This window comes from Schistocerca piceifrons, chromosome 2 (assembly GCF_021461385.2).
Source record: "Schistocerca piceifrons isolate TAMUIC-IGC-003096 chromosome 2, iqSchPice1.1, whole genome shotgun sequence".
NCBI lineage: Eukaryota > Metazoa > Arthropoda > Insecta > Orthoptera > Acrididae > Schistocerca > Schistocerca piceifrons.
The window spans coordinates 967,887,857-967,909,673 of NC_060139.1; the positions used below are offsets into that span (position 1 = coordinate 967,887,857).

The following is a 21,817-nucleotide window of genomic DNA, read 5'->3' on the forward strand; positions in this document are numbered from 1 at the left end:
GAACAGTGACGAATTTTTTGTGTATTTTGTAAATGATTACGCGATCTATGAAAAAGGCAAAAATGATGAATAGTGAGGACGAAATTGTTGACATGGCGAACTCGCCAACAGAGGAAAACAGTATGATGGATAATGAAGTGGAAAACAATGTAATAAGTCGGGAAGACAGTCCGGAACCATTTCAAAATTTTTCTCAATCGGAAAATTCACAGAATCTGAGATTAACGACAGAAGATTCTGAAATAGTATCGAACACAGATAGCCTTACAGCTGTGACGAAGGAAGTTAGTTTTGCGGGAGATGTTAGGGGCGAAAAGAATTCTGAACAATTTAATATGGAGCAGTTGATAAGTGTAATATTAAATTTTCAATCTGAATTAAAAACTGAGATGGGAACAATGGGAACAAAGTTAGACTCACTGGGATCACAAATGGGAACAATGGAAACACGGATGGGAACAATGGAAACACGGTTTGGATCTGAATTTAAAACAGAGATGGAAACTTTGGAAACACGGATAGATTCACGAATAGGGACATGTTTCAAAAATATGAAAGATGAATTAAAGAAAGAAATCAGGGAAGAAGTACAACCGATTCTGAATTCTCACAATAATAGATTAATTGCAGTAGAAATCAGACAAAGGGAACAGGATAGAGAACAGGAAGAAAGAGATCGCGTGATAGTACAAAAATTTTCAGAGTTAAATTTACAACGTGCAAACGATAAGAAAGAAGTATTAGAAAGAATCGAGGAATCCGTACCAAATGATAGAATAAATAATCTAACACGACAATATGAACAGTTAACTACCAAATGTGACAATACTGAAACCCGAGTCGCGACACTTACGGAAGACGTAAATAAACAGAAAGAACAATTAGGTGACTTATCGGAAAGAGTTGAGGAAATTTCAGATAACCTGACAAATCTTAGTTTACATGGGGACAGAGATTCGGATGATACAGCTCCATTACCATTTGCAGAAACCGAAGAGTATCAGAACATAAATAAGCATGTTGAAAATCAGGGAAAATTTAATGAACGCGTGAAAAGGGAATTTGAGGCATTACGAAAGCAAGTCAAACAAATCGAAGGCGAAATTATAGGAAAAGATAGCAGAAGAAATTTAGAATCACAGGTAGCAGAGGGGTATGAAGAAAATAATTTGTTTCATTTACGGGATGCAACAAGAGAGCGCCAGGCGCGCGAACTTTACAATAATCGACATTCGGACTGGGACAGACGCGGTAGGTCTTTGTCGCCACGAGGCGAAAACTTTGACTATAAACACTTTTTGACTGTCCGGAAATTTAAGATCTTCCGTAATTCTAAGGATGACATACATCCATGTTCATGGCTAGATCAATTTACGTACGTACTTCCGCCAAAGTTGCCATTAAGTCACAAACTAGAAATTATGTGCAGCTATTAATGTCCTCAGGGGATTCACTACTCTAAGTGAATATGTGCCGTAGCGAGCATAGGGCCCCGAGCTGTAGTGGTGCTATTTCTCTTTTAGTTTTCTGCACCGCTACCTACTCTTTTACTATTCTTTGCATCTGTCAAACCAACTCTTCGACTATCAATCTATCTAGTGAATAAGCAAACAATAACCGGATTTGACTAATGTACCCAAAGGTGACTTTGGAAATTACCGATTGGACTTACTGTACCTATTGCAGCATTCATTCGTAGCCTAAATGAAATTTTACCTGTTTATATTCGTGACAATATTATTTCATATGTTGACGACATTCTTATTGCTAAACGTTCTTGGAGTGAGCACAACAAAATTTTGGACTCATTATTACGTATCTTTGCAAAAGTTGGCATTACAGTGAACTTAGAAAAATCTGAATTTGGTCGTTCTCAGGTGAATTTCTCGGTCACATTATTTCGACTGAAGGTATTCTTCCTAATCCAGAGAAACTAGACGCTATTCGTAATTATGCTGTTCCTAGCACAAAACGTGACGTTCGTAGTTTCCTTGGTGTCTCTAATTTTCCTAGACGCTTTGTTAGTTTGGACGATTTGGCCACACCTCGTTTTTGCGATCTATCTGGAAAGTTCTTTTTAAACGAAAATCGGTCGACAACTCTGTTTGGTTAGTTTGTATTCCCGATGAGTGGGTCAATAAATTGATTTGGTATACGCGTTTCAGTTATGCACACTTTGGTCCCCGAAAATGCTTTCACAAATTACGAGAAAATTGTTACTTCAGTAATATGGAAAAACGTATTCGATCTGTTCTTGCCAAATGTAAATTATGTCAAATGGCTAAGCCTCCAACGATTTCTCACAGAGCACCGTTGTTTCCCATCATCCCAGCGAAATTAAAGGAGATGGCTGCAGTCGATTTGTTTGGTCCAGTGGTTCGTTCTACTAATGGTTTTGCGTACATTTTCGTAGCAGTGGAACTGACATCAAAATATGTGTGTTTTACACCGTTACGCAAAGCAACAGCTCGTTCAGTATCTAATGCTTTCATCAAACATTTTCTTAAAGAAGTTGGTCATGTTGACAAGGTTATATCAGATAATGGATCACAGTTTCGCTCTAAAATTTGGCTTCGTACTCTTCAGCGTCGTAAAATTAAACCAATTTTCATTTCACTTTTTCGCCCTCAATCTAACGCTTCAGAGAGATGGATGAAGGAAATCAATAAATTGTGTCGTCTTTATTGTCATCAGAATCACAGAACTTGGGATCAGTATCTTCATATTTTTCAAAACATTCTGAATGATCTCCCTAATGATTCAACTTCTTTACCGCCTCTATTGATACTAAAAAACAAAGCACCAACAAATCGCATTTCTGAAATCGTTCCTTTTCCGCCTTCACGGAAACTGCGGCATTCTGAAGTTGTTAACCTGGCTCTACAAAATATTGCATCTGCAGCTGCTAGAAGAGAGAAATCAGCTAGACGTCCTGGTCGTTCAAAAATCTTGTCAGTTGGTCAGAAGGTGTTAATTAAGTCCCACCGTTTGTCTCACAAAGGAAAAGGCTTGTGTCGCAAATTTTTTCTGCTTTATAACGGTCCATATAGAATTCGTAAAATTATACATGATAACACTGTCGAAGTAGAAACTCTTAAATCACGACGCTCTAAAGGAATACACCACATATCTAACGTAAAAATTTTTGTGGAATGACATACTTTTGAGAAACCAACAGCTAGATGTAAACATGCGGAGAGTACAAGGATACCGCGCTGTGTTTTGGCGGCGGCACATACTCAAAGCAACAGTGAAGTCTGCGCGCCGCACAAGGCAGTCGTTGACCGCAAACAATTGCTTCCTACGTCACGCGCCTACAGCTGATCGAGCGCTCAGTGCGAATCCACTGACAGCCGTAAACAAACACACAGTCTAATTTCTCCGACTAAATTCTGTATAAAGCTATAAGGACTTGTTGAATTGTGTTATTAACATTCAGTATTTTGCAGGATACGGTTGTATAAAGTATTTAAGAACTTCAGGTAAATTCTGTGCGTGTCCGACGTTAAGACGACTTGCTATCGAGAAAATTTCAGAAAGAATGTAATTTCCAAGAAGAAACTAATAAACTAAAAAGGTAACTATTAATTGAGTTTATTTTCAGGTAACAAAGTTCCACTTAGGTACGTACTTTAGACGTAATTTGCTGCTCGCGATTACGTGATTCATACTTTGTGCTAATTTCATGTTCTATGGATTTACTTGTGAAGCGACGTGCTTGTATACATTTACTGATTTTGACAATTATTGATTAATGAACTGGGTTGTGACTTGTATATATTATGCATCGCTTGGCTGCTATGCTTTTTCACTGATGTCATATTTTTCTATTATGTTCCTGCTGTGCTTATTTATTTAAATTATAATTGTAATCTGATTAATTGTGCTGACTATGATTATGTATGTATGTTGTACTTTGTCATTTATCTGCTTGCGCCTTCATGTTTACTTATTAGGATGACACATGAACATTTATTTGCTTATGCTGATATGATGCTAATGACCTGTTTATTACGTAAGATATATGTTTGCTGCTTTTTGTATGGATTACATATTTACACATTTCTGTTTTGTTGCCATAACTGCTCTTTAATTTGGTGTATAGAAATGCTGATATACTGTGTATAAACATAGAGTTTAGATCACACTACTGGATTAATTATAGATCGTTCGCTTGGCAGAGCCTCGTTGTAGGGATTGTGCTGCATCCACTTGTTGACTTTCTGTTCTCCACTGGTATATTTACTCGCTATTGCTTGTTTTGCTTACGCTCAGTGCCTTACATTTTAAGATAAGAAAATGAACTGCTATAATTCGACGAACGACATTAGTACAAGAAAGTCATTGAAGTCACATGAGCTGAGGTTTTATGGAAGCTGTATAAATTTATGCTAATAGGAAGGAAGCTAACGACATGACATACCATTACGAGATTTAGACCATTAACAATTATTAGACTGCATTTTTCGTAAGCAATTGAAATAGGAAGTGACACTTGACACAAGAAATACTCCACATGTTTGCTTCTGTTTGCCATAATTCTTGAAGTGGTGTACACACTGTGAAATATTATGATCATTCACACTCCGTAATCGTACTTAATTACTGAGAGTTATTCGAACTAAGTCTGTTAGAGGTCATGTATGCATTTCTTTGTTTATAATTTATAATGAGTAGAAAATTTGGGTCAGATGGATTACACAGAGGTTGTGTGTGGACACTGTGTCTTCGGATTGTATGGGATGCTGAATTGAAGTTGCATTAGGATTTTATCTGTTCTTGTTCGAGGAGACTGACTAGAGGAAAGAGTTGTTATTGAAGTGAAATGATATTGGTGCTGAGGTTTATATTTATTGATGTATTATTATAGGTATTGAGAGTATATGAAGTTGTTTGTGGACAAGAGGTAAGGTGATATTGGTGCTGAGGTTTACATTTATCGACGTATTATTGAGGTATTATTGAGATTATGTGATGCTGTTGATTATTGGAGTTTTGGTGGATAAGAGGTAAAGTAAGTGAGGAGCATATTTTTTTTGTTGGTCTTATGGAACAAAGAGGATGAAGAGAGCAGACTAAAACACTAAAGTAGAAAGAAGACAGTCTATACACACACTTTGTTAAATCACTAAGCAGTATATATTTTTTTTGGAGAGAGGAAGTAATTGCATATCGTGGCTCACTGACAGTTGTTCAGCAACAGTACATTTGATCTGGCTTGGCAAACATTGGTCTTGACATGATGACTATGACGTTGACTTAACTATTAGTGACTGTTATACATTGCTGCCAGTACTACTTGATACACATGATGAACATCAGATTTTGACAGAATTACATTTACACAATTAACACTATTCAGTTACACAGTAGTACTTAATGTAGATGAGAGATGAGTGAGTGTGTTTTGTGTGTTTTCCTTTCCTAATCCTAACCACCTATCTCCTAAATATTATTTTATTTGTTTGTAGTGGCTTGCACTGACACCCATAAATATTATAAGTTTACTGGTATTTGAGTATTTGTAATAGTTAATAGGACAATTATCTGATATCATTTGTGTGTTTGTTATGATTTGTATCTTACTGTAAAAGCATTTGTATGTGCATTCAAACTATTGTTCATGCCTGAACTGTCTGATTAGTGAAGATAAATATTCTGAACTGTTACCTGCACTTTTCAACATGATGTGTGACATTTGGTCGTGTTTAATTTCTGCTGATGAACTGTGTGATCAGTGCTAGTGAATTTTATCGAACTGCTTCTACTGAAAAGATGTCCCCTGTTGCTGTCTGCACCTGCTCAACATTGCTGGGTGCAACTGATGAACTGTTTCTACTGAAATGAAGTCACTTGTTGCTGTCTGCACCTACTCAACATTGCTGGGTGCAACTGATTGATTGCTTCTACTGAACTAATGTGACTTGTTGCTGTGTGTACCTCTGCAACTTTACTGGGTGCCACAGATGGAACTGTTTCTACTGAAATAATGTCACTTGTTGCTGTCTGCACCTGCTCAACATTGCTGGGTGCAACTGATGGACTGCTCCTACTGAAATGATGTCACTTGTTGCTGTCTGCACCTGCTCTCAACATTGCTGGGTGCAACTGATGGACTGCTCCTACTGAAATGATGTCACTTGTTGGTGTCTGCACCTGCTCAACATTGCTGGGTGCAACTGATGAACTGTTTCTACTGAAATGAAGTCACTTGTTGCTGTCTGCACCTACTCAACATTGCTGGGTGCAACTGATTGATTGCTTCTACTGAACTAATGTGACTTGTTGCTGTGTGTACCTCTGCAACTTTACTGGGTGCCACAGATGGAACTGTTTCTACTGAAATAATGTCACTTGTTGCTGTCTGCACCTGCTCAACATTGCTGGGTGCAACTGATGGACTACTCCTACTGAAATGATGTCACTTGTTGGTGTCTGCACCTGCTCAACATTGCTGGGTGCAACTGATGGACTGTTTCTACTGAAATGAAGTCACTTGTTGCTGTCTGCACCTACTCAACATTGCTGGGTGCAACTGATTCATTGCTTCTACTGAACTAATGTGACTTGTTGCTGTGTGTACCTCTGCAACTTTACTGGGTGCCACAGATGGAACTGTTTCTACTGAAATAATGTCACTTGTTGCTGTCTGCACCTGCTCAACATTGCTGGGTGCAACTGATGGACTACTCCTACTGAAATGATGTCACTTGTTGGTGTCTGCACCTGCTCAACATTGCTGGGTGCAACTGATGGACTGTTTCTACTGAAATGAAGTCACTTGTTGCAGTCTGCACCTACTCAACATTGCTGGGTGCAACTGATTGATTGCTTCTACTGAACTAATGTGACTTGTTGCTGTGTGTACCTCTGCAACTTTACTGGGTGCCACAGATGGAACTGCTTCTACTGAAATAATGTCACTTGTTGCTGTCTGCACCTGCTCAACATTGCTGGGTGCAACTGATGGACTGCTCCTACTGAAATGATGTCACTTGTTGGTGTCTGCACCTGCTCAACATTGCTGGGTGCAACTGATGAACTGTTTCTACTGAAATGATGTCACTTGTTGCTCTCTGCACCTGCTCTCAACATTGCTGGGTGCAACTGATGAACTGCTTCTACTGAAATGAAGTCACTTGTTGCTGTCTGCACCTACTCAACATTGCTGGGTGCCACTGATGAACTGCTTCTACTGAATTAATGTGACTTGTTGCTGGGTGTACCTGCTAAACTTTACTGGGTGCAACTGATGGACTGCTTCTACTGAAAAGATGTCACCTGTTAGTATCTTTTTTTTGGTATAAACTAATCATTGAAAGCATTTTATGTGGACATTTGTATAAACTGATTTTTTGTATATTGTGTAAACTATTATGTAAAGTCACATGTATGAAAAGAAGTTGTATTGCTTACTGTATTTCAGATGTTAGGTTAGTGAAAGGTCAGTGCAAAGCCAAAATTTTAACTAATTATGTGATATTTAGATATTAATATTATCTTTTATTTTTGTCTGTATTTTTCTGGACGAATTTGGTGGTATTTTCACCACCAATGCTGGCAAAAATACCATCAAATTCTGGCCTGTGGAGGAGGGGCATATGAAAGGTGGCTACACTGTGCCACTGCGCCAGAGAGTGCTCCAAAGAGTACTATTAAGCCGCCTCCACAGTGCGTGTTAAGAGCTCATAGCAGTCAGTGCTTGTTAAGAGATCGGAGAGGACAGTGCGTGTTAAGAGCTCATGGCAGTCAGTGCTTGTTAAGAGATCGGAGAGGACAGTGCGTGTTAAGAGCTCATGGCAGTCAGTGCTTGTTAAGAGATCGGAGAGGACAGTGCGTGTTAAGAGCTCATAGCAGTCAGTGCTTGTTTAGAGTTCATGGCAGTCAGTGGTTGTTGAGAGTTCATAGCAGTAAGTGCCTGTGGAGAGCTCGTTGAAGACAGTGTGTGTTAAGAGCTCGTGGTTGTCGTGAAGTTGGAGTAAGATGTTGTAGTAAAGAGTGTTGTTCCATGTCTTATGCAGTTATTTGATGGGAGAGATAGCAGATGTAATGAGTGCATTTCGTCAATATATTTGAAGGTAAAACTTACAATGTTTTTTTTTTTATTGATTGTGTATCTGAAATAATGTGTCACTATAGGTTCAGTCAACAAAGCATCTGGCTTGTGTTCTTGGATTAGAGTGAATTCTGGTTTTCTAGCGTAATTATAGTTTTTCTAAATTTCTTTTGTCACGCCAGCATAGTTGGTATTTAAAAATTCTGGTCTTGTTGGAAAAGAACCGTGCCAGATGTGGGCGTTGAGTCACACTGCCACATACAGAACAGTTACTCTTGTGCTTGGATTTTGTAGGTTTTTTAGTTGCTGGGGTCTTAATTAATTAACTGTGTTTACGAAAATTTTCTTACATTGTTTGTTGCAGTCAGATAGCGTAAATAATACTAGTCAGGGCCAACCGATTACGAGACTTGCGTAATCGGACATTACAGCTACTAAAAAATCATTTTCAATTATAAATATTTAATTAAGCCCCCATGCACTGTCCATGTGATCAGAGACGTAACTCTCCAAGTGTAACTGAAAAACTGCAATCAGCTATAAATATCCACAATTATATAAATTTAAACAAAACCCTCTGTATTAAAAACGACTACATTCTTACATTTGTTATTCTAACTAGCAGTCTGCACCAGCATATTAGCGGTAGCAGCTGAAAGATATGCAAAGATCTTCCTCGTAAATAAATCTATCTACATAGAAGGCAAAAAAATCTCGACACCAAGCAGGAGTTGTGCAATATAAACGAAAGACTGTAGGCCTGTTTTTACGTTTGAAAGACGATATCTACTCAAAATTCGCGCCAGTCGCATGAGAGTGGAGCTATTACCGTCACTGTGGGGATTCATATCAGGTTGACTTTAAATACACGCTGTAACGGTCGTGGGCGCTAGTTACATTTGATCTTGGAGGACGTGAATTGATGCTTAATATGTAAAGGTTTTTTTAAATTACCGCTACCCGTCACAAACTTTGTCAACTATTGTATCACTTATTTATTTAGCGACATGTTTCGAGAATTAAACCTCATCTTCAGGCTAAATGGCATTACAAAAACAACTCTACAATAACGTCATGCTGATGTCTTTTCGTAAATGCTGTGGTCATCCTGTGAAAGAAGAGAAAAAGCGTTTACGAAAAGACTATGTAACATCAGCATGACCTTATAAGTTGTTTTTGTAATGGCATTTAGTCTGAAGATAAGGTATAATCCTCGAAACATGTCGCTAAATAAATAAGTAATACAATAATTGGCAAAGTTTGAGACTGGTAGCGGTAATATTAAAAAAAACTTTTACATATTTCTTGAGACAGTCACGGTCGAAAAATAGTCAAAATGGCTTCAAATTTCTGAATTGATGTTAGTCAAGAATGACTTTAAGGTGACAAAGACGACATTGAAACTTCCTGGCAGATTAAAACTGTGTGCTGGACCGAGACTCGAACTCGGGACCTTTGCCTTTCGCGGGCAATTGATCTTCCAACTTTTTTTTTTCTTCCGTTATTGATCGTTGTGTTTGGTCGTTGCGGACGTCGCAAGACTTCCTATTCAAGTTCGGTGATTGATCCTTCCACTTAGTTTTTTTTATTACAGAGGACAACCGGCTCTCTGACCGAACACGCTGAGCTACTGTGCCGGCTACCAACTGAGCTACCCAAGCACGACTCACGCCCCGTCCTCACAGCTTTACTTCTGCCAGTACCTCGTCTCCTACTTTCCAAACTTTACAGAAGGAGAGATTCTGACTTCGTAGGAATGGAGCCACTGTACAGTGACTGCTGGCAGCGATGGCCACAAGAAGGTACGATCGTAGGAAGACTGGGCTCCGGACAGCCGCGGCTGACAATCGTGTTTGGGATATGGATGTATGGCAAAGTAGTACATTTTCAGGAGCAATTTAAGTAGTAGTTGGCTCGACAGTGACACAACTAAGTGTTACAAATCGGTGCAGCTCCGAGCCAGAAGCCCTGTAGAGTGCACTCCACTGACCCCAAACCAACACCACTTGTGACTTCAGTGATGTGAAGCGAGAGCTCATTGGAGCGCAGAGTGGAGGTCTGTTGTTTTTTCTAATAAAAGCTGGTTCTGCCTAGGCGCCAGATGATGGTTAGAAGGAAGCCAGATGAGAACTTGCAGCCAACCTGTGTGCGTGCTGGGCACACCTGGAGTCATGGTGTGGGGTGCGATTTCGTATGACAGCAGGAGCGCTCTTGCGGTTCCACTCACCCTGACTGCAAATTTGTATGTCAGTCTGATGATTCGATCTTTTATGTTGCCATTCATGAATAGCATTCCAGGGGGTTTTTCCAACAGATAACGCTCGCCGATATACCGCTGTTGTAACTGAAAAGTGGAGTGTCGACATGTCCTTTGGCCTGCGTAATCACCAGACCTGTCTCGATAAGAGCACACATGGGCCATCACTGGACGGCACCTCCAACGCTATTCACGTAGAGGTTACACTTGCAGCCCATCTAGTTCATCTACTCCCACGGCATGTCCCCTTCTTTCTTGATCGTGTCACACCCGTTTCTTTCATACCTTTTCTCCTACTGAACCCCTTTCCCCTCCCAGATTACAGGCCACTCCTTCGCATTTCTGTCACTATGACTCTTTCCATCATATTCATAAATTCGTAGAAACTGTGCTGCTATGATTTATGAAGATGCTAGTTGCAACCACATGGGCCACACATAACGTGATCATCAATACTATCAAGACTATTTATAACTTACCTTTTTCTATACCTCACTATAATGTTGTTATTCATGTTATCTGATATCTGTCAACGTAACACTGCCTGTGTTTCACATGGAGGAGGGAGGAAATGAAATGACATTGAAGAAGAAAAAATATACTGCTTCTTTTGGAATGTTCGTTGAACAATAATAGCCGGTAGTACAACTTTTGCCCTCAACGATTAGCGTATATGACCATCATCCGGTACAGTGGTGCAGAACGACGACACTCTACATTATATAATATGAGGCAAGTTTTTGATCTGAGTACCATTTTTAAAATGGCCGCTGCTGAACTGTGCTCAGCGAACCGTGCTTGAGCACAGAGTACCGGTACTGCCACACATTGCGTACCTGCAGACGTAATAACAGAGGAATTTGTGTGGGTTTACACAGTTGTGACTCGCGCAAAATTTTATGCCTGAGCTACAATATCACGAAAATAAACAGATCAAGTATGTTGTTTACAGTTTTGATTTCCGCTCTGTTTCTTTCAGTAACACATTAAAATGTCATAGATCTTTCACTCCCCCGTACTCCATACATCACTGTTTCCGAATAACAAATATGGAAAGCAAAAAAATTAAACTTCCTCGTATGCTTGCATCTTCAACCACCAACTGCAGCTTTTTGACATACAATGGTAGTAATCGTAACTACACTGAATATATCCATTTTTCATATATAAACTGAACTATTAGGATGTATTTACTTTGTGCAGTCATTAGTTGAACATTGTGAGGAATGAAATAAAATGGAAGAAAGATGGTAGCAGCGGAGAGCCCCAGCCAATGAATTTACAGTTCGGTCACGTGACCAATTTTTAAAATTTTTTATTATTATGATTATTATTTATTCGTTGGGGCCATCTAGGAGCACGTTAAGTCTTGCTGAACTTAGCACAGAGCCTGGCTTTTTGCTGAGCCCAGATTTCCCTCATTCGTTGTGAGTGGGCCTGCTTGCGCTCATCTATCCAAAGGACACCGTGTCTTCTTGTCGGTTGTTCGTCTTGGGGAATTCCGTTTGTCACTATCTTCATTCAGAAGATAAGGTCGAAAGTATCTTCCGGTTTGATATGTAGCATCTGGAGGTCTTCCTTGGTGTTTTTAAACCATGGTATCATAGTTTTTGGTTTTGAATCAAAAAAGAGAAATTATTTTTGATTAACCTATTTCCGTCCATTCGTTTGAGGTGACCGTAAAATCGTACCCGACTTTTACGGATTGTGCCTGTAATTTTTTCTATTTTGCTGTATACTTCCTTGCTGGATCTGTTTTAATGGATGCCCTTCTTGCACTTGGATCCCAGGATTCTTCGAATGATTTTGCTTTCTTTTTTCTCCAGTTCTTCGATGAGTCTTTTGTCAGCGTTTAGGGATAATGTTTCGACTGCATACAAAACTACTGGCTTCAAAACTGTTTCGTAGTGACGTATCTTAGTGTTCTGGGAAAGGTATTTCTTCTTGTAGATCGTGCGGGATGTTTGGTAATCTGTTTCTAGTTTGCGTATCCGTCCCCTAAGCGCTTCCTTGTCCAGTCCATTTTTCATGATGACCTCACCGAGGTACTTGAATGTTTCTAACCGGGAGATGACCCCATATTTTTTACGGAGTCTTGCTGAGGCGTCTTTAATGTTTGTCATGACTTCTTTTTTTCTCAAATGATATTTGCAGGCCAGTTTCTTCAGCGATACCTTTTAACAGCTCGATTTGTACTCTAGCCTATGTACGTCGTTTGACAGAATGGCAATGTCATCGGCGAAAACCAAGCAGTCTACGAACCTCGATCGTCTTCGATTTGGTTCCAATTCGCAACGGGCTATACCTGGTTTCCATTAATCTTTCGCACCAGGTTCTGATGATCTTTTCAAGGGCGCAGTTGAAGAGCATTGGAGACAAGTCATTACCTTGCCTGACCCCTATTTTGACATCAAAGGAATCCGAGAGACAACCGAGGAATTTTACGTTTGATATTGTGTCTGTTAGGGAAGCTCTAATTAATAACTGCACTTTAAGGTGAACTCCGAACTCATTTCGGATATTCAGCAGGGCCCGCATCTCGTGGTCGTGCGGTAGCGTTCTCGCTTCCCACGCCCGGGTTCCCGGGTTCGATTCCCGGCGGGGTCAGGGATTTTCTCTGCCTCGTGATGGCTGGGTGTTGTGTGCTGTCCTTAGGTTAGTTAGGTTTAAGTAGTTCTAAGTTCTAGGGGACTGATTACCATAGATGTTAAGTCCCATAGTGCTCAGAGCCATTTATTCAGCAGGACCTCCCGGTCTGTGGAGTCGTTTGCCTTCTTGAAGTCCACAAATAGTGACACGTAGTGTTTGGATCTTAGAGTATAATATCTGATTATTATTTTGAGGTTGTAGATCTGATCGGCTGTTGAGCGACTTTTTATGAAGCCCCCTTGGTATTCATCTATTTGATGTGCGACTTGGGCTTCTAAACGCTCCAGAATGGCGAGTGAGAGAATTTTATAGGTTAAAGGTAGCAGGGAAATTCCTCGGTAGTTGTTAATGTCTTTCATGCTGCCGTTCTTGTGCAAAGGATGGGCCAGGGCCGTTTTCCAATCTTCGGGCAGTGTTTCTTCATTCCAAATTTTTTCTATTTGTTTTTGTAAGATTTCAAGTGATTCCTTTGGGGCATATTTCCACAGTTATGCTACGACTGAGTCTTCTCCAGGTGCTTTGTCGTTTTTGAAACGGGCAATGTGGCGCTTGGTTTCATCTTTGTCAGGAGATATGGACTCTGGGCACCTGAACAGTGGTTCTATGGTCTCAATTAGATTTGGGGATTTATTACAGTTCAGTAGGTCTCGAAAGTAGTCTGCTGGAATCTAGAATCTGACAATTTTCTTCATTTGAAGTCGCTAGTGTACCGTTCTTTCGCTGAAAGCATAGTGACAGCGGTTTCATTCTTCCTAAAATTTTGTTCTGTCTTTTCAATGAGTGATTTGTCGTACTTACGTTTCTCAGTTCTGATTGCCCTGGCCGTTTGGGCACGTTGGATTTTGTAAGTTTCCCCCTCAGTTTCCATTGTAGTTGAGTAGTATTGTACACATACACTGAGCCTTTCTTTCAGGCATGTGTCATTCCACCTGGCATGCTTTTTCCTTCTTTTAATGTCCGCAACTTCTTTGGCAACCCGCATCTCGTGGTCGTGTGGTAGCGTTCTCGCTTCCCACGCCCGGGTTCCCGGGTTCGATTCCCGGCGGGGTCAGGGATTTTCTCTGCCTCGTGATGGCTGGGTGTTGTGTGCTGTCCTTAGGTTAGTTAGGTTTAAGTAGTTCTAAGTTCTAGGGGACTTATGTCCACAGCAGTTGAGTCCCATAGTGCTCATAGCCATTTGAACCATTTTCTTTGGCAACCTCTATAAGGCGCTCTGTTTTTGGTATTGAAGTCAATCTCTAGCCGGCCGCGGTGGCCGAGCGGTTCTAGGCGCTTCAATCCGGAACCGCGCGACTGCTGCAGTCGCAGGTTCTAATCCTGCCTCGGGCATGGATGTGTGTGATGTCCTTAGGTTAGTTAGGTTTAAGTAGTTCTAAGTTCTAGGGGACTCATGACCTCAGATGTTAAATCCCATAGTGCTCAGAGCCATTTGAGCCGTCAGTCTCTTGGTCTTGCCTTTTCTTGGAACTCCACGACCCTTTGTCGAAGTTCGTCGTTGTCAATGCGTATAATTTTTTCTTGGTCTTTCTGGTGTTTGCGGGTATGGGTTAGAATTTAATTATGGACATGTAAAGATCTAAAGCCACATTTACGTTTTTCTTTACTTTAAGATTCATAATTTTAGGGCTGTCCCTCCTGGGGATCGCGACGTGGTCTATTTGGAACTTTTCGATGGTTCGAACGGGAGATCGCCAAGTGGTCTGCTTTCTGAGTAGATGGCGAAAGTGGATCGACATTACCTGCAGGTTGTAATTTTCACAGACGGATACAAATCTTTTGCCGTTTTGGTTGGTTTTCTTATGGGCAGGGTAATTTCCTATAATTTTCTTGCATTTTAGTTCTCGGCCAAGTAGAGCATTGTAGTCACCCATAAGGAGTTTCACATGGTGTTTAGGAATTTTGGATAGTTTTGATCCAGTAGGTTCCAGAAGTTATCTACTTCTTCTGGGTCAGATCTGTGTTTTTCATTTGTAGGGGCATGCACGTTTACTAGGGCGTAGGTTTTGCTGTCACATTTGACTGTCAGTATGCATAATCTGTCATTCACTGGTTCAAAGTCTGTGACCGATTTTGGTTCTCACGGTAAATGAGGTTCCAAGGATCACAGCTCAATTGAGGATCCGTTTTTGAGCTCCAGTCATGAAAAATCGGTAACCGTCGGATTCAAAAATCTTTTCATCTGGGTACCTGTAGGGCAATTATGGGCATCTGAATTTCGTGTAGGGCTTTGGTGAGGGTTTTCAGCTTGGCAGTTTATGTGAGTGAGTTTTTGTTGAAAGCTGCTAGAAAGAGTTTTGATTTAGTTCTGAGTTTTTGATTGCGCGGAATACACCAAGACGCTCCAATTCGTCTCATACATGATGCCGAGTCTCCCCCAGTATCCGAATGAGACTCGTGCGCCGTGCCTTTCACGACGAGGGATGCATCCGAAGACTTACCCACTGGGGTAATTTTCTTGAAATGTTGTGCCATCATGCCTCTTGACTTGAATTTGTTTAGAACGCATCCGCATACTGGTTGCAGCTAGAGTTGTTAGTCCTAGAGATTGCTTCAAGATGTTTTGTTGCTTCTGTGTGGTTATTTCTTCTCAAGATTTCTTCCTTTAGCCTCTGATAAGCCAGTATCACACTACAAGGCAGCAGCCGCTAGTTTTGGTCCATCCTGGGTATTTTATTTCCCAGTACCCACCATATCTGGTGAGCATTCCCCTATCCGCCACCTGGGGAGGCGCCCGATGGGAGACTAGCAAGTCCGCGTTATTATTAATAATTTCTTTGATAAGAGGAGGCACGACGATTTTTAGGCGGTTGAGGGGCACGTTTCGCAACCCGAGAACTGGCCAGGGAGTCCTCATCACCAGTGGCGACCGCTGTGTCAAGCTGGGAAATGTATAGAATATTGTTTTTTGTTTTAGAATGTTGTTTTCGTTTTTAGTTATATAAAGTTAACTTTTTTGTCCTGATTGTGCTGAGTAAGGCTATACTTCCCTAAATGCTCAAGACCCACCAGCAATGAGGACATGACAGGAAATAGAAACAAATAAAGGAGGATTAAAGCAGAAAACAAAGGTAGTTTTGGAGTTGGAGCCTGCACTTCTTCGAGCGCATCTCACGCTCGCTGGGCAAGACTAGGCTGTTACACCGTACCGTTCTGAAAACGGATGTCGTGAGGCGTCGGGCCACAACGAAATGGGGAGAGGAAGTCATAAATTACACTGCGTAAGTAATTAGCAAATTGACTGCGGTAGTATGGCATTCGTTCAACTGTGGCGTGAAGTACTGTGCAACAGCAAGATTGTGTCAACTTCTCCTTAAAAATTCCTCATACTTACATGCATTAAAAAAAAATATATTGGCCTGGAGCTATGAGAAACGTAGCGCTCATAGTGCCAGCAAGGATGACGTCACATCAGAACAAGTGTAGTCGAAAACAAACATCTATGTCCCTTCTCTGTGTTGATGGTAGAGCGACTGACCATCATTTCAACACTCGACACTGGTTGCTAGTTACCGGGCAGAGAGCGCTTCGAAAGATGTTTTCGTCCATTTTCTTTGCATAGTAGCAAATATTTGAGGAAAAAATGGAGTACTTTTAATGAAATTTTTGGCTCGCATTTGAAGAGAAATGGCATAATTGAAGTGCGATAGTTAGTGGGCTGTAATACATTAACACACAACAGGCCGCCTCTGTGTTTACATATGAGCAAAAACATTGTCGCTACTTGCTTGGTGCTGGTCAACCTTTAAAATGAAGTGCAAAAGCGATTCTGTGTAGCATGAAACGACAAGTACTTGGTAGGTATTCCAGCGGTATGTGGTACCTGGCCGGCCGAGTCTGGAACCGCGAGACCGCTACGGTCGCAGGTTCGAATCCTGCCTCGGGCATGGTTGTGTGTGATGTCCTCAGGTTAGTTAGGTTTAATTAGTTCTAAGTTCTAGGGGACTAATGACCTCAGAAGTTGAGTCCCATAGTGCTCAGAGCCATTTGAACCATTTTTTGTGGTACCTGATGTCTATACGCAAAAGTCAGTTAGTTCCCGTAATTCACAGACTAGTTGTTTGTGGACATGGAGCTGGCGCCCGATGTGGTTCACCGGGTTCAGAGCAGTATAATTTGGTTGCCAAAGCATCAACGTGAGTTTAGTATCATGTTCCTGAAACCACTGCAGTACGATTCTGGTATTACGACACAGGCAGTAATCCTGGAGAATGCCATCGCCGTCGGGGGAGACATCAAGCATAAAGGGATGCGGAGCGTCTACAGTACTGTCCACGTTGTCTGCAACTGTCGTGGTGCGTTTGACTATTACCACAGGTTCCATCGAAACTCCGGTGACTGCATCTCATGGCATAATACTGCCCCCACCGACCTGCGTCCATGGTATAACGCTTGTTTCGAGCACCATTTTGCCCGGACCTAGCCATCGACCTGGTGTAACAAGAAACTCGATTCAACCGACCATTCGACGCGTTTATGTTGATCCACGGTCGAATCTCCTTGATCCTGTACCTACTGTAATCGCAATTCACGGTGTCATATTGTCAACGCGGGAGCACATTCTGATGTATGCTAAATCACTGCCCACGTTTATTATGTTTTTGTTGCTGTTTTTCATTGACGGAACACTAAATGCCGACAAGTGTCGCTGGCTGCTAACAGACCATCAACTACGGATGCTAGAAGACGTTCCCCTGCAGCCTAGGAGAAACCTGTGGTACCTTGCTGTCAGCCCATTGTGCATGAAGTACTACAGCATGTATTCACGAATTTGTTGGACTGGATGCGGAGGACCTGTACCCTTGCTAGCCCATTGTCCGGATTTTTTTTGTGGGGAAAGCTGAAAGACGCTGTCTACAAGAACATACCACCTACAGCCGGTGATAAGCAACGACATATTGCTGCAGCCTGCTCGGACAGCTTCGCTGAAGTGCTAGGAAATGTGCAGCAGTCGTTCTTTACCAGACTGGAAGCCTGTGTTGCAGCTGCCGGTGGTCATTTAGAACACAACATGTGAGGGTCAATTGTTTCGTTACTAGTCAGAATCTACATAACTAGAAAATGCACGTGCGTTGTACAAATGATGATGTGGGTCCCTTTCGGAATACGGTATCTCGTAAACGACTCGTGCCAGAATCCTGGAACAAACACACTGACATTCTAATTTACCCTACTTCTAGTTGTTAATGTTAGTAAGCATTGTTCCATTTAAATAATGTATGTTTGCACAAAAAATATACTTTCTCAGTACTATTACTGTGCGTTAATTGGCTAACAATACGAGCCCTGATACCAGCCCATTCTGAGAAAACAGCACATAAATAGCACTTTCCATTTCCGCGATATTTCCGGTGCAAGTTTAGGTGATCCACCATGTATTCGAGCGGTACGTGGCAGACAATGTGGCAACACTGTAGAGGGAAGCGACGAACGCCAACTAACAAGTAAGTTTAATCGGACTGTACTTGCACCTGCCATGGGCGCTCGCGAGTGCCCGTACCCCATGAGGCAGCTCTCTTGACATTGATACTTCCAGTAAGCGGAACTCTAAAACATCTACATCTACATTTATACTCCGCAAGCCACCCAACGGTGTGTGGCGGAGGGCACTTTACGTGCCATTGTCATTACCTCCCTTTCCTGTTCCAGTCGCGTATGGTTCGCGGGAAGAACGACTGTCTGAAAGCCTCCGTGCGTGCTCTAATCTCTCTAATTTTACATTCGTGATCTCCTCGGGAGGTATAAGTAGGGGGAAGCAATATATTCGATACCTCATCCAGAAACGCACCCTCTCGAAACCTGGCGAGCAAGCTACACCGCGATGCAGAGCGCCTCTCTTGCAGAGTCTGCCGCTTGAGTTTATTAAACATCTCCGTAACGCTATCACGGTTACCAAATAACCCTGTGACGAAACGCGCCGCTCTTCTTTGGATCTTCTCTATCTCCTCCGTCAGACCGATCTGGTACGGATCCCACACTGATGAGCAATACTCAAGTATAGGTCGAACGAGTGATTTGTAAGCCACCTCCTTTGTTGATGGACTACATTTTCTAAGCACTCTCCCAATGAATCTCAACCTGGTACCCGCCTTACCAACAATTAATTTTATATGATCATTCCACTTCAAATCGTTCCGCACGCATACTCCCAGATATTTTACAGAAGTAACTGCTACCAGTGTTTGTTCCGCTATCATATAATCATACAATAAAGGATCCTTCTTTCTATGTATTCGCAATACATTGCATTTGTCTATGTTAAGGGACAGTTGCCACTCCCTGCACCAAGTGCCTATCCGCTGCAGATCTTCCTGCATTTCGCTACAGTTTTCTAATGCTGCAACTTCTCTGTATACTACAGCATCATCCGCGAAAAGCCGCATGGAACTTCCGACACTATCTACTAGGTCATTTATATATATTGTGAAAAGCAATGGTCCCATAACACTCCCCTGTGGCACGCCAGTGGTTACTTTAACGTCTGTAGACGTCTCTCCATTGCTGTGTTCTGTTTGCTAAAAACTCTTCAATCCAGCCACACAGCTGGTCTGATATTCCGTAGGCTCTTACTTTGTTTATCAGGCGACAGCGCGGAACTGTATCGAACGCCTTCCGGAAGTCAAGAAAAATAGCATCTACCTGGGAGCCTGTATCTAATATTTTCTGGGTCTCATGAACAAATAAAGCGAGTTGGGTCTCACACGATCGCTGTTTCCGGAATCCATGTTGATTCCTACATAGTACATTCTGGGTTTCCAAAAATGACATGATACTCGAGCAAAAAACATGTTCTAAAATTCTACAACAGATCGACGTCAGAGATATAGGTCTATAGTTTTGCGCATCTGCTCGACGACCCTTCTTGAAGACTGGGACTATCTGTGCTCTTTTCCAATCATTTGGAACCCTCCGTTCCTCTAGAGACTTGCGGTACACGGCTGTTAGAAGGGGGGCAAGTTCTTTCGCGTACTCTGTGTAGAATCGAATTGGTATCCCGTCAGGTCCAGTGGACTTTCCTCTATTGAGTGATTTGAGTTGCTTTTCTATTCCTTGGACACTTACTTCGATGTCAGCCATTTTTTCGTTTGTGCGAGGATCTAGAGAAGGAACTGCAGTGCGGTCTTCCTCTGTGAAACAGCTTTGGAAAAAGGTGTTTAGTATTTCAGCTTTACGCGTGTCATCCTCTGTTTCAATGCCATCACATCCCGGAGTGTCTGGATATGCTGTTTTGAGCCACTTACTGATTTAACGTAAGACCAGAACTTCCTAGGATTTTCTGTCAAGTCGGTACATAGAATTTTACTTTCGAATTCACTGAACGCTTCACGCATAGCCCTCCTTACGCTAACTTTGACATCGTTTAGCTTTTGTTTGTCTGAGAGGTTTTGGCTGCGTTTAAACTTGGAGTGGAGTGGAGACTTGCCTAAGAACTTGACGCAGGCGCCGCAGCCACGACAACCGCTAATGTTGGGCAGGAACACGCCGCCCCTCCGCCTACACAGACTGGAGAGGCACCGACTGCTGTTCCAGCCGCGGCGGCAGGGATGTCGTGGCATCTGGACAAGAGCGGCGACGCATGCCGCCGTCAGCACCAAAGCTAACACGCGTAGCCTCTGCAACGAGAAAAACACACACCAAACACATATTTGTACCAGGGAGGATAGGAAAGTAAAGCAATATTTTGTTTCCTCCCTTGGTATTGCAACTGGAATGTTGAAATTTCACAACGATTCACAAAAGTTTTTTTTCTTCTTTTTTTTCATGTGCAGCTCTTGCGAGAGAAGCCTGGACTACAAAACAAACATGACGCTCTTGTTATTGGCATGAATTCCGAAACAACAGGGGTCTGCAACTGCGAACGTTATCGCAGCAGTTCATAATATCCTATGGTGGAGTGTACGCTACTGTTCATGACACTTTGAAATTTCGTAAAGTTTGCGCTTATTGGTTGCCTAAGAGCCTGACAGACAACCACAAGGGCCAGCGAATGATGACAAGCTTGGATCACTTAACTCGTTACGCCGCAGAAAGACATAACTTTCGCGAAAGGAATTGTCACAGGCCTCTTCGGAGTGGAAACATGTTGGTTCACCGGTACGAAAAAAAAAGGCTGACAGTGGCTCAATCTGCTAACAAAGTGCTTGTGAGAGTGTTCTGGGATATGCATGGTGTGTTATTGATGGATTTCGATAAAAATGGGACCACTGTGAATGCTGCAGACATCTTTGGTTAAGTTGCGTCGCGACGTTTTGCGTCTCGACGTTCGTGACGTACTCAACAACTGACGATGCTGACGATGTCAAACTTCGTCATGACTATACTTGCCCCCATGTTGCTGCTCCTTTTCGGAAGAGCAGTGCCAAATTTGAGTGGGACGTGCCCCAGCATCTACCATGCAGTCCAGACCTAGCACCGTTGGATTTTCATCTCTTTGGTCCAATCTAGAAATTCCTGGCCGATCGACGCTTTGTGACAGATGGCGGAAGTGAAATAAGCAGTCTGAGATGGCAATGTGCCAACCAAACGGTCTTTTACAAACTAGGTACCACGACGGCACAAATGAAGCTCATTTGCGATTCCTTTTTTTTGTTATCTATTAAACATTTTGGCAATAAAATTACTGTGCGTTGCTTTCCGATCTTCCCTCGTGTAATTCTATGTAGGTTACGGGAAGGAGGCTTCCATTCTCATTCTAAAGTCGTCACATAAATAATGAACACACTGCGTATAGCACGTCTGACTGAAACGGGCGATTCTGAAACCTCCATCAGCGATACAGATTTATCCACAGCTATATGAAAGAAATACAAAATGAATCTGCCATGCTTTCAATTTAAAGTGCCCAGCAGATGAAAGTG

At 41.9% G+C, this 21,817-nt stretch overlaps 1 protein-coding gene across 1 annotated transcript in view; it reads right to left on the minus strand.

Moving 5' to 3' along the window:
• Positions 1 to 21,817, minus strand: part of LOC124776630 — a 35,205-nt gene that overhangs the window by 5,775 nt on the left and 7,613 nt on the right. The window contains exon 2 of the mRNA XM_047251718.1: positions 20,383 to 20,572. Within this exon, the coding sequence (XP_047107674.1) occupies positions 20,383 to 20,572 (190 nt within the window). The remainder of the gene's footprint in view (positions 1 to 20,382; positions 20,573 to 21,817) is intronic.